The sequence below is a fragment of the Arachis ipaensis genome, chromosome B09 (assembly GCF_000816755.2).
Source record: "Arachis ipaensis cultivar K30076 chromosome B09, Araip1.1, whole genome shotgun sequence".
Taxonomy (NCBI): domain Eukaryota; kingdom Viridiplantae; phylum Streptophyta; class Magnoliopsida; order Fabales; family Fabaceae; genus Arachis; species Arachis ipaensis.
This window is the reverse complement of record NC_029793.2, coordinates 4,464,828-4,478,517: the sequence shown is the minus strand read 5'-3', so window position 1 is coordinate 4,478,517 and position 13,690 is coordinate 4,464,828. Positions and strand designations below refer to the sequence as shown.

Sequence of the window (13,690 nt, the reverse complement as noted above, 5' to 3'; positions counted from 1 at the left end):
TTTTATTAATTTTTAAATAAAAAATAAAAATAAATTAAATTTTTATAATTTGTTGAAATTGAATCCTTCATGTTATTTGTAAGATAAGAGTACAATTGTAAATTGTGATATATGCGTAGAGTTGTTACTTTTCATTAAAATGTCTTGAATTAATTGCAACTTACTAAGGGTACTTTATGACAAAATTGTTTTCCTCTATCTACCTGGCACCTGCTGTAGCAGCAAGCAAGAAAATAAAAAAGAATTTATAAAATAAATATGTTACTTAGATTAAAAGGTGACATTCCTGTTGCTGAATATTATCAACACGAAACTCTTCAAATTAAATAACCAATTTGAAAAAAGATGCAAAGTCAATTAGACTACTTCGCACTCTAAACAGATTTTTGAACCAATAAGGAAAGAATGATTTTGATTCGCAAGCACAGCAAAAAGCTTCCATATTATGAAATCCCAATTATACCAAATTTTCTAGAGAAATTAAACGCATTAACATCATTCTTTTCTTTCTTTTTCTTTTTCTTTTTCTTTTTTGGTCGTGAACATCATTCTTTTCAACTAGAAAACATGGCATTGCAAAACAATCACTAAAGACTAGAGTCTTCAAACATTCCAATTGAAGAAAAACGTACTGCAATGGACTTGGAGGTGCTTCCAGAGGTGGCGCCACCTGCGGGAGAGGACGCTGGTGGCCATGGATGTTCTGGTATGGAGGAAGGAGAGGATGTGGCAGAGGATCGAGTCCGGTAGGGTGCTGATGGTTGTCGATGTTTCTGGCTCCATGTTAGGTGCTGTGGAGTGTTGCCGATGACGGTGGTGGGCTGAGGAGAGAGTGACGATGGAGTCTGTGGTTGGTAACTAACTATTAACTAACTACAACGAGTTTAAGGGAAAAAAAAAATAGTGGCTGATGCTATCTACCATTTCCGAAAGGGAAATAGTGCCATAGTGGTGTTAACAAAAAAAAATTACAATTATATATCCATTGATGCTTGTATAAATCCATCGATAATTGTAATTTTTTTTTACAAGCATGCTTTTATAACTTTTTTCTACTTTAATAATCTTATTGATACTAAATATTTGCAGACCAGCACTATAAGATCCTCAAATCACATCACATTTGCCTCCAAAACTAAAAAATCAAAGTTTTGCCAAATTCAGTCTGCTATATTATGCTGAAAAATTCTACCCTCAAATAACTACCGAGATTCAACCCATCAATGATTTTTCTTTTTCAGATCATGGCATTATTGTCTAGGTCAACAATTTATATAAATTATTTTTACAGCACCAAGTTATCTAACTGTAAAAGCTAAGTATGCACAGTACAGTTTCATGATTTATTTTTTACAATGTAGCAACGGCTAGTAGTCTTAAGTGTAGGGTTGCTATCAATCTAGTTCTCCAAAAAGTAAAATCAATTTCAGATCATGGCATTATTGTCTTGGTCTACAATTTATATAAATTATTTTTACAGCACCAAGTTATCTAACTGTAAAAGCTAAGTATGCACAGTACAGTTTCATGATTTATTTTTTACAATGTAGCAACGGCTAGTAGTCTTAAGTGTAGGGTTGCTATCAATCTAGTTCTCCAAAAAGTAAAATCAATAGTTTATGCACATTGTAAGAGCAAAGGAAATACATACATACTTCAACATTATCAAATCCAACCACCAAGAATGGAACTGTCTGTTTGCCAATTCCCTTAGATCATACATTCATAGCAAACTATTTAGAATTTGTGACAGGTATTGGAAAAAACAAATTACTGATAGTTCATGTAACCATTGATGCAAAAGAAGCATATAGTTCAGCAAAGAGCCGAGAGCATAGAGCAACAAAGTCCTTACCACAGGTGAATGCTAATCAGTTAGTCTATTTCAAGTCGGCACATGTTAGAGCCCCTTTGTATTTCAGATAATGCCTGGGAAATTTCCCATTTTAAGTAGTGGGGGCAATAATATTTAGCATGAATTCTCATTGTCTTTAAAACAAGTCCTCTTTGTAAAATATATGCAGTAAATTCATGCTCCTCTGGAGTGTTCTGATAGCCTCGATATTCAACTGTGTTCAAGTGTGATACAATACAGTTAGGAACGCTACTTGGCTGTCTCCAACCGTTGCGTTTATGGGGATTTAAGTAAGACAAGTAAAAATAATCTTCACCGTCAAGGGACTGAAAACAAGAAACAAGTCAAAGTCAAAAGATGCAAACAAATTGCAAATAGACAAAAAGTTGATGTTATGTGATCGATCATACCCCCAATACATAAATTTTTAGAGCTTGAAGCTTAGGACAATGGTGAAGCAAGTCTATTAGAAGTTTAGCCTTGAAATCTTCAAAATCGAGTTGCAGCTGAATCAAATTGCAAAAATCGGGAATGTCTAGAACTGGTGCAGGAAGCAAGCACTGTGTAAAAAGATAAATGGATATTAATTCAACACATAACCGAAACCATAAATTTATCGTTTCGTTAAGCAAATCACCTGGATTGTTGAAACTTTCAGCCACAAGAATTTTGTTTTGCAAAGTGCACCGAGGAGCTTAGGAACCCAAGCAACATTCCTACGCTTAGGCCAAATGTCTAGACACGCTTTCTTGATGTTGGTATAATCACAAACCAAAATCCGTTTGTAATCACAACGTAATTCGAGATGTAGGTATTCAAGAGATGGAGTGTCTAACTGAAGACGCTTAAGTGTCACAACTTCGGAATAGTGATATCGCTCCTGCAAAACGTTAGCAAATTAAAAATCAGAGGCTAAGTCATGTGATAAGGCCATATCACATCAATAATAATAAGTTAATAACAACCACCTCAAAGGTTAAACTCTTCAAGGTACGAGGCATGTGAATTGCTTCAAGATCGAAATCAGCCTCACGAGTCGTGAACTTAATTAAAGTGACCCGAAGAGTTTCAAGAGCCGGGCAGCCAGAAAGAAAGACATCGAGGTTCAGATAGTCGATATGCAGCTCTAGATTCTTGAGGGATGGCAAAAACAGCTTACCATCCAGATTCACATCGTCAAAAATAATATTAATATTACCGTCCAAAACGAGCGACACGAGCGAAGTGCTATAGATATACTCAAAATGCAAGGTGTAAGTCATCCTATTGGTGGTCCTCGTAGAAAAATACAGTTCCCTAACTCCCTCACTGACAGAACCAATCCACTCAAAAAGTCTTCTATACCCATAGTCATCCGCCCGGCAAGAGAGTCGGACCTTACGGAGAGGGTTGAAACCCGACACAACCTTTTCGAGAAAATTAATAAAGCACTCTTCTGCTTCCTCATCTGAACGGTCATGGGTGTAAAGGAAATCATCGTTGAGGTCCAACACTTGGACTTTCTCCCAGAGGTAGCGCCACCTGCGAGAGAGCACGCTGGTGGCCATGGACGTTCTGGTTGGAAGGAATGAGAGGATGTGGCACAGGATTTCATCCGGCAGGCTGCTGATAACGTCCCTATCAACTGCTGCTTTCCTTTGCTTCCGCCGTTTCCCCATTTTGACAGCAGAGGAGGTGGCTAGGAATTGTGGGATACAACAAGTGTGTCAAACAATTTCTTTTGACCAAAAAAAAAAAATGGGATAAATAAAAACAAGCTCAATATTTCAGTAGAGTTTCCAAAACCTGCACAGAATACGGGTTTGGGAGGGAAACCGCGAATCTGACCCGTGTTTCCTCAATAGTAAGATTGTAAAAGAATTAATGATAAAATTGTGAAAGAATAAGAATAAAAAAAAATGAAAAAATTTTGATAGATTGAATTATAAAGAAAAAATTAAATATATATAAGATTTGTTTGGGTGAGTTTCTAAGAAAAGATCTTTTTTTTGAGTTATTTTTTTTTAAAAGATCTTATGGAAAAGTAAAAAGATATAACAAGATATTTTTAAAAGATTTTTTTTTTTGAGTTATCTTTTTTTAAAAGATCTTATAGAAAAGAAAAAATTACTTTTATATTTGGGTATCTCATGTAAAAAGATATTTTTATTTATCAATTATGTTTGGATATAACAATATAAAAGTACTTATTTATTTATTTATTACATGAAAAACATCTTTTTTTTAAGAAAAAAAGACATTTTAAAAAAAGATGTAAATTACAATTTTTAAAAAAAAGATGTTTTTTTTATTTTTCTAGTGCTTTTACTTTTACTACTCGAAATTTGCCAAACACGCTAAAAAATAAAAAAAAGATATTTTTTCATTGAATAAAGATCTTTTTTATTAAAATAATGTCGTCAAAACAAGCACTAAAAGGAGATTTAGATTTCAAGATAGATGGTGCGACAATGAGGAGATTAATAATTTGATTACACAGTCTTGGAATGTGAATATCAACGGTTCTGTCTCTCTCAATGCCTCTGCTTTGCGAAACTCTCTCTTCTCTTCGTGCTCAACGGCAACAAGGTGAAAGAATAGTTTAATATTTATTTTTATATTTTTATTTAAAAAATTAATAAAAATTATAGATGTTTTAGAAGGAGATGTTTTGTCATGTGATGATACACAACTATTGATTTGTAAAAGTATTTCTGTGCGTATAAAATAAGCTTGATCTTGGAGACCGAGATCTTAATTACGAAGTTCAATTCTTGGATGCTATCAATGGCTATCAAAAAGGTGACATTCCTGGTGCTTAACGATGGTTAATTATGATTTTGATTATTTTTATGTTTAAAATTATTCTTTAAACATTAAATTTTATTTTAAAATTATATTTTTTATTTTTTTAGACAAAAAAATCCTCGTCTTCCAAACACATAACTTGTGGGTTGTGGGTCTTAATCCCTACATTCGGAGCTCCATTCGTCACAATAAAACCATGACTCTGCCAATGCCAACATCATCGATTTGATTTCGCAATTGTAGCGAGGAGGAGGATCGGAATCTACATAACACATGATGTCTACACTGTTTCAGGACCCATTCGGCAGTGCCGTCGACATCGTCGTCATAGAGCATCTGGATGGCACCTTCAAGTCTTCTCCTTGGTACGTCCATTCCAAGGCGTTCTCAAGGCAAGGGAGAAGATTATTGACACCAATATCAATGGCATCGACGGTGATTTACTCAGAGAAGTAGATGTTGAATACGGTGATGAAAATGATGATAACCGTTCCTGTCATCTCAATGGCATGCAAATACAAGAATGTCTTAGGCCCAAAAGCTGCAACTATGATTCAGAAAATAGAAATGGGAATGCTGGGGCAAGGTCTGGCGGCTCGTTTCTTGGCTGTGTTTGGGCGAAAGTCAATAGAAAAAAGTGAAGGTGTGTCAAAATAAATTATTTAGAATATATACTCATTTTGGTTCTCAAAGAAATTTTAGATTGGACATTTTAGTTCCTAACTAAAATTAATTACTCGATTGGTCCCTAACAATTAATTCTGTCAGTCATTTAGGTCCTTTATTCCGTTAACTATAACGGAGGACAAAATAGTCCCTGACAACTCTAACAGGAGACAAAATGGTCCCTGATCTCCTCTGTTCGGAAACGACACTGTTCTCTCACAATTTCCATCATATCTCGTATAACACTAACAGTTTAACACTGTAACTTCAAACTACACAATGCACACTTTATAAATTTAATGTTCATAAGAAAAAAAATCCTCAACTTGTTATCAACCAATTCATACTCAGGAAACTAAGGCCTATGTCTCTCAACTAGTTGTCGTCTTCGATTGATCCCATGAATTTAGATAGCAAGTCTAATTTGTTAAGACTCGTCGTCGTCGTTGCCATCTCCCTCCTCCTCTGCCCTAACATCTCCATGACCACATTGTCCACCACTCCGATCGCTTCCCTCAACTTCTTCTCCGAACCAATGTTCAGTAATCGCTTCAGTTTCCATATGAGCGGCAACGACGACATTGCTCGTTGTAATAGCTTGGATGAGATGTCGAAGCTATCTGCCAACTTGAACTCCGAAAAAGAAGGAATAAAACACTCGGTGTTTATTTCAAATGAGAATTTGCATATGATGTTAAAGGAAAATCTTCTCATGATGTTTTAATGTCGAACAATCTATATTGCTTGCCGGAAAGTGGAGAAAGGGGTGCCCTTGGAGTAGTTGTAGAACTTGGTCTTGAGGATGTCGTGGATGTTGTCGGAGTTGGAGGTGATATTATCAAAGACGTGGAAGTGGATGCTTTTGGTGGGTGAAGTATAGAGGAGATGGATGTACTAGTCACAAAGATTTAGGAAAGTGTGTGGTTCATGACATGTTGAGGTAGATGCAACACGTGTGACAATTACACCATGGCTTAGAGCTAAAGAGGAGGAAGGAAAAGATAGAAAAGAAGACTGTGAAGGTAAAGAAAGAGAGTATGAATGTTAGGGTTATGCGAGATGTGATAAAAATTGGGGAAGAACAGTGACATTTTCGAATAAAATGATCAGAAATCATTTTGTCCCTTGTTAGAGTTGTCAGGGATCATTTTGTCCCATGTTAGAGTTTTTAGGGACCATTTTGTCTTCCGTTCGAGTTGACGAACTAAAGACCCAAGTGACTGACGGAATTAATTGTTAAAGACCAATTAAGTAATTAATTTTAGTTGGAGACTAAAATGTCTAATTTGAAATTCTTTAAGGATCAAAATGGGTATATACTCAATTATTTATTGTAAAGGTTGTTGATGGTGTTATTAGAAGTGACGGGGCTGGGAGTGGTTTGGGAAGATTGGGGTTTTTTGATGTTGAGGACTGAGGAGAGGTTATAGTTGGGGCTAACGGGCACGGATTGGTTGTAAGTTGAGAACGAACAAAGAACATTGTGTTGAGGAGACGAGGGCTAAAAAATAGGGAGAGGATGGTTCTGAGACAAAATTCAACGTCGCACACGATTTTGGAGGCCACAAAAAAAAAAAACTTTAGAAACTATTTTGATTTTCGACTAAAATCACACGAATATCCTTATCATTTATGGTGAAAACTCAAGTGTAGTCAAGAAAGTTAATAACTCTAATAGATAAAAATTTAGTTAAATTAATCAAATTATTTAACCATTTTTAACTATCAACTTCACCTAAAATTAACTATACCTAAATTTTTACCATCCTTTATAAATACAAAACTCTTCAAATTGAATAATCAATTTGGAGAAAATTGAATGTTCATCTTTAAAAGCTCTTTTATTAAATCAGTTGTATTGCATTTTTTATTAATTAAATAAATATTAACTCTTCCTTTATTATATTTTATATTAATAACTGAATTTCCCCAAGTTTCAAAGGCAATTAGCCTATTGGTTGAAGTGCCTACTTTTGCAAGCCCATGGCCCATGGGGAGACAATACAAGTTTTTTTTTTTTTTAAAACAAAGGAAGCTCAACACATTAAAATGGAGCAAACAAACAAAATAAACATAAAACATAAATAACAAAACCCATCCCTTGCCATCTCCAGCATGTCATCAGCCTCCCACAGGATCACCACCATGCCATTCTGTGTAGCTCAACACTGTTCTTGTGTGAATTATCTCAATACTTACTCTTTTATTGTGGAATATTCTAGCATTACGTTCTAATCAGATGTTCCAAATCACAGCAAAAAACGCTATCATCAACAACTTCTGTCCTTGTTGCCTACTGTGCATGCCACACCAGCTCTCAAATAGTTCTTTAATGGTTCCCGGAATTATCCATTCTCTACTCAGAGACCTCAACCACTTGCACCACACTTGCCAAGTTACCTTACACCGAAGAAATAAATGCTCAACAGATTCTGCTTCCTTGGAACACAGCACACAACTACTATCACTCTGAATGTGAACTCCTAATTTAGTCAACCTCTCCTTGGTGTTGACTCGACCAACTAGCACAAACCACCCAAACAACTCAATTCTCGGAGGTACGAAACCTTTCCAAAGAGAACTCGTGAAGCTAAAGCTCGTGATCTCAGCCGACAGCATCTCCGATTGTATGGTCTGTATCACAGATCTAGTAGAGAAAACACATTTATTTTCAAACTTCCACACCACATTGTCCTCCCGACCAGATGACAGCTTTACTGGTCTTAACCTCTCATGTAGCTGATGGACAAGCTCCAGCTCCCATTGGAACAACTCCATTCTCTATTGAAAATTCCATATCCATTCTATTCCATCCCAAAAACCACAATTCCCAATGACAACACCTTGCTGACTTGAAATAGAGTAGAGCCTTGGAAACAGGAGCGTTGTGTTTTTCAGCACTGCATCACCAACCCCCAAACCCCCCGCCTTTTTTGGAGCCTGGACTAGCTCCCACTTGACCAGAGGTAAACCATAGTTACCGTCCTCCTTGCACCACATAAAGTTCCTTTGTAGAGCAATCAACTTGTCCGCCACCGCCTTCGACATTTTGTACAGGCTTAGATAATATATGGGGAGGCTGTTCAGGACCGATTTGATAAGGACAAGCTTACCTGCTTTATTCAAAACCTTCGCTTTCCATAAGCTAAGCTTCTGCTCCACCTTGTCAATAATTGGTTTCCAAGTCTTCACCAGGCGCGGGTGCGCTCCAAGAGAGATCCCCAAGTATCTAACCGGTAGAGCGGCTTGCTGGCATCCCAGTAGTCCACACGCATGATCAATCCATCCTTACTCACAGTTCACCGATATCAGATTCGATTTATCAAAATTGATACTCAGCCCAGACATCAACTCAAAGCACCTCAATAATCTCTTATAGTTTTAACATTTACGATTCAAAATTTTGAAGTTTAAAATTTAACATATAAAATTTATTGTTCAAAGTATAGAATTTAGAATTTAAACTTTAAAATTCAAGTTGAGCGACATTAGCAAATTTCCCCAAGTCTTTCATCAAAAAATATTTCCCCAAGTTTCAAAGGCAATTAGCCTATTGGTTGAAGTGCCTACTTTTGCAAGCCCATGGGGTCATACAAGACAATACAAGTTTTTTTTTTTTTTAAAACAAAGGAAGCTCAACACATTAAAATGGAGCAAACAAACAAAATAAACATAAAGACCTACTAACAAAACCCATCCCTTGCCATCTCCAGCATGTCATCAGCCTCCCACAGGATCACCACCATGCCATTCTGTGTAGCTCAACACTGTTCTTGTGTGAATTATCTCAATACTTACTCTTTTATTGTGGAATATTCTAGCATTACGTTCTAATCAGATGTTCCAAATCACAGCAAAAAACGCTATCATCAACAACTTCTGTCCTTGTTGCCTACTGTGCATGCCACACCAGCTCTCAAATAGTTCTTTAATGGTTCCCGGAATTATCCATTCTCTACTCAGAGACCTCAACCACTTGCACCACACTTGCCAAGTTACCTTACACCGAAGAAATAAATGCTCAACAGATTCTGCTTCCTTGGAACACAGCACACAACTACTATCACTCTGAATGTGAACTCCTAATTTAGTCAACCTCTCCTTGGTGTTGACTCGACCAACTAGCACAAACCACCCAAACAACTCAATTCTCGGAGGTACGAAACCTTTCCAAAGAGAACTCGTGAAGCTAAAGCTCGTGATCTCAGCCGACAGCATCTCCGATTGTATGGTCTGTATCACAGATCTAGTAGAGAAAACACATTTATTTTCAAACTTCCACACCACATTGTCCTCCCGACCAGATGACAGCTTTACTGGTCTTAACCTCTCATGTAGCTGATGGACAAGCTCCAGCTCCCATTGGAACAACTCCATTCTCTATTGAAAATTCCATATCCATTCTATTCCATCCCAAAAACCACAATTCCCAATGACAACACCTTGCTGACTTGAAATAGAGTAGAGCCTTGGAAACAGGAGCGTTGTGTTTTTCAGCACTGCATCACCAACCCCCAAACCCCCCGCCTTTTTTGGAGCCTGGACTAGCTCCCACTTGACCAGAGGTAAACCATAGTTACCGTCCTCCTTGCACCACATAAAGTTCCTTTGTAGAGCAATCAACTTGTCCGCCACCGCCTTCGACATTTTGTACAGGCTTAGATAATATATGGGGAGGCTGTTCAGGACCGATTTGATAAGGACAAGCTTACCTGCTTTATTCAAAACCTTCGCTTTCCATAAGCTAAGCTTCTGCTCCACCTTGTCAATAATTGGTTTCCAAGTCTTCACCAGGCGCGGGTGCGCTCCAAGAGAGATCCCCAAGTATCTAACCGGTAGAGCGGCTTGCTGGCATCCCAGTAGTCCACACGCATGATCAATCCATCCTTACTCACAGTTCACCGATATCAGATTCGATTTATCAAAATTGATACTCAGCCCAGACATCAACTCAAAGCACCTCAATAATCTCTTATAGTTTACAACTATTTCAGTCTCCGACGGACAGAATAAAATGGTGTCATCCGCAAATTGTAAGTGTGATAGTTTAGACAACTTTCCCATAGAAGAAATCAAGAAAGAGACAAGGAAATACATACATACTTCAACATTTCAAATCCAACCACCAAGAATGGAACTGGTTCTGTTTGCCAATCCCCATAGATCATACATTCCTACCAAACTATTTAGAATTTGTCACAGGTATTCGAAAAAACAAATAACTGACAAATCCATGTAAACATTGATGCAAAAGAAGCATATAGTTCCGTATACATAAATAAATGCAGCTTTAATACAGTCAACCGCAGAGAGCCGAGAGCATAGAGCAACAAAGTCCTTACCACAGGTAAATGCTGATCAGTTAGTCTACTTCAACTCGGCACATGCTAGAGCCCCTTTGTATTTTAGATAATGCCTTGAAAACTTCACCTTTTAAGGGTAGGTCACAATATTTAGCATGAATTCTCATTGTCTTTAAAACAAGTCCTTTTTGTAAAATATATGCAGTAAATTCATGCTCCTCTGGAGTGTTTCGATATCCTCGATATTCAACAGTGCTCAAGTCTGATACAATACAGTTAGGAACGCTAAGTGGCTGTGTCCAATCATTGCGTTTATGGGAGTTTAGGTAAGAGTAAGACCCGTACCAATAATCAAGAACGAACTGAAAACAAGGAACAAGTAAAGTCAAAGGATGCAAACAAATTGCAAATAGACAAAAAGTTGAAGTGATGGGATCAACGATACCTCAGATATATTAATTTTTAGAGCTTGAAGCTTAGGACAATTGTGAAGCAAGTCTATTAGAAGCCTACTCTTGAAACTATAAAAATCAAGTTGCAGCTGAATCAAATTGCAAAAGTCGGGAAGGTCTAGAACTGGCGCACGAATCAAGCACTGCGTGCAAAAGATCATTGGATATTAATTTCAACACATGACTAAAAGCATAATAAATTCATCGTTTTGTTAAGCAAATCACCTGGATTGTTGAAACTTGCAGCCACAAGAATTTTGTTTTGCAAAGTGCCCGGAGGAGCTTAGGAACCCAAGCAACATGCCTAGGCTTATGATAAATATCTAGACATGCTTTGTTGATGTTGGGATAATCACAAACCAAAATCTGTTTGTAACAACCCCGTAATTTGAGACGTAGGTATTCAAGAGATGAAGTGTTTACCTCAAGAAGCTCAAGTGTCACATTTTCGGAATGTGAATATTGTTCCTGCAAAATGCTAGTAAATTAAAAATCAGAGACTAAGTCATGTGATAAGGCCATATTACATCACAATAATAATAATAATAATAATAATAATAATAATAACAGTGACCTCAAAGGTTAAACTCTTCAGGGGACGAGGCATGTGGATTGCTTCAGGATCGAAATTAATTAAAGTGACCCTAAGAGTTTAAAGAGCTGGGCAACCAGATAGTAACACATTGAGGTCCACATAGTTGACATGCAGCTCTAGGTTCTTGAGGGATGGGAAAATACTTTCACTGTGAGTGGGATCAAAATCTTCCAGAGAAATATTAATATTACCGTCCAAAACGAGCGACACGAGCGAAGTGCTATAGAAAGGTTCATGCAAGTCATGACTCTCCCCATCGGTCCTCATAGAGAAATGGAGTTCACTAACCCTTGTGATGACGTAATCAATCCAATCAAAACGGTCATTATACCCATAGTCACCCACCCGGCAAGAGAGGTGGAACTTACGGATGGGGCGCCGAAGCAGCTCAAACTTATTGAGAAAAATAAGAAAGCGCTCTTGTGCTTCCTTATGTGAACGTTCAGGGGTGTAAAGGAAATCATCGTTGAGGTCCAAGACATGGACTTTCTTCCAGAGGTAGCGCCACCTGCGAGAGAGGACGCTGGTGGCCACGGACGTTCTGGTTGGAAGGAATGAGAGGATGTTGCACAGGATTTCATCCGGCAGCCTGCTGATGACGTCCCTATCAACTGCTGCTTTCCTTTGCTTCCGCCGTTTCCCATTTTGAGACAACAGAGGAAGTGGCTAGGGATTGTGGGATTCAAGCGTGTCAAACACTTAGTTTCGAAAGGAAAAATGGAATAAATAGAAGGGAAACATGCTCAATATTTCAGTAGAGCTTCCAAAACTTGCACAGAATACAGGTTTCAGAGGCAAACCGTGGATCTAACACGTGTCCCCCTCACTTGTGACATTGTGTTCATTAACAATAGCAAAATCCAACCACATTAAATATACACTAAAATTAATCACAACAATCAATAATCAATAGAAAAAAATGATAAAGAAAAAGAAAAAGAACATATATATATATATTTTAATATATATATATATATATTATAAAAACACATGACAGTTGATTTTAATTTTTAAATAATATAATAAAATCTTTGACACAACATGTGCTGTACTGACATTTGGAATATTTGTCAGCGAAGTCCTAAGAGCATCTCCAACGGGCAAATAAATGAAGCCCTGCTACTGTGCATGTCAGAGAGAAAAGAGAGATGGGGCATTGGAGCAAAATTATTTGAGTTCCTTCACGTTATTCGAAGCGAGGGAGTCCCTCTAAATGGGGACTCCCATTAAGCAATAAACAATTGCCACTTGGCAATTAAAATAAAAAATAAATAATTATATAAAATATTAATTAATTAAATAATTATATTAATTAAATAAATAAATATATTATATAATTAAATAATAATTAATTTAATAATAATTATAATAACTAATTAAATTAAATACTAATAATTTTATTTAATTAATAATTTATATTAATTAACTAATAATTAATTAAGTAATTAAATTATAATTAATTTATTAATAATTATAATAATTAAATAAATTAAATAATTAAATATTTATTTAATTAATAATTTATATTAATTATTTATATCATAATTAATATTAAATATTATTTATATTTATATTATTATATTAATTTAGAAGCAAGATAGTATTCAACACTGGCAGTGGAAAGAGGATGAGATGTTGATCAGTGCATAGTTAAATGTTTCAACTGACCTTATAGTTGGTACCGATCAAAAGGGAGAAATATTTTGGAGTCGAATTCATAGCTACTGTGTAGAATTTTGCTCCGACATGACAAGGGGGATAGTTGCATGTAAGAAATGATGGTATAAGATCAACAAGACTGTTGCACAATTTGCTGGTTGCTACGATCAAGCTAGTCAAAACATAAGGAGTGGTTCGAACGCTGATGATATAAAGGAGTTGGCTTATAAACTTTATTCCACACATTATGGTCAAAAATTCACTTTTGAGAGGCATTGGAATATGCTTCAGCTGGAGCAAAAATGGAGAAGCCAACTACCTACACAGAGTGGCGGCTCAAAGAGAACCAAGGTTAGTGCAACTGGAGCATACT

The 13,690-nt window shown here is 36.6% G+C and overlaps 4 protein-coding genes across 11 annotated transcripts in view; all 4 read right to left on the bottom strand.

Moving 5' to 3' along the window:
• LOC107618088 (FBD-associated F-box protein At5g60610-like) overlaps positions 1-3,690 on the bottom strand; it is a 6,068-nt gene extending 2,378 nt beyond the window's left edge. Inside the window, exons 1-4 of one of the 2 annotated variants that reach the window (XM_016320023.2) lie at positions 2,824-3,690; positions 2,493-2,735; positions 2,266-2,415; positions 1,587-2,181 (exon numbers count right to left, since the gene is read on the bottom strand). In XM_016320023.2, the coding sequence (XP_016175509.1) occupies positions 1,876-2,181; positions 2,266-2,415; positions 2,493-2,735; positions 2,824-3,513 (1,389 nt within the window). In that variant the 5' untranslated portion in view covers positions 3,514-3,690 and the 3' untranslated portion in view covers positions 1,587-1,875. Of the gene's footprint in view, positions 1-1,586; positions 2,182-2,265; positions 2,416-2,492; positions 2,736-2,823 lie in introns of those variants that run through there. The other variant, XM_021111571.1, reaches the window with a different exon arrangement.
• LOC107614813 lies at positions 7,544-8,086 on the bottom strand. The gene has a single exon (XM_016316946.1). It carries the CDS (start codon positions 8,084-8,086, stop codon positions 7,544-7,546), a length of 543 nt encoding a protein of 180 aa, XP_016172432.1.
• Positions 9,143-9,685, bottom strand: LOC107614814. The gene has a single exon (XM_016316947.1). It carries the CDS (start codon positions 9,683-9,685, stop codon positions 9,143-9,145), a length of 543 nt encoding a protein of 180 aa, XP_016172433.1.
• Positions 10,386-12,520, bottom strand: LOC110266662 (probable FBD-associated F-box protein At1g32375). 7 transcript variants are annotated; one of them, XR_002354135.1, is made up of 4 exons: positions 11,638-12,517; positions 11,487-11,541; positions 11,057-11,206; positions 10,386-10,973 (listed from the first exon to the last, which is right to left on the bottom strand). XR_002354135.1 is itself a non-coding variant. In XM_021111581.1 (4 exons), the coding sequence occupies exons 1-4, from the start codon at positions 11,913-11,915 to the stop codon at positions 10,671-10,673; spliced, it is 564 nt and encodes a 187-aa protein (XP_020967240.1). In that variant the 5' UTR covers positions 11,916-12,513; the 3' UTR covers positions 10,386-10,670. The 7 variants fall into 7 exon arrangements, 4 of the variants coding, with proteins under 4 accessions (XP_020967240.1, XP_020967241.1, XP_020967238.1 ...); XM_021111581.1 differs by having other exon boundaries at positions 11,487-11,531; positions 11,850-12,513; XM_021111582.1 differs by having other exon boundaries at positions 11,487-11,531; positions 11,638-12,512.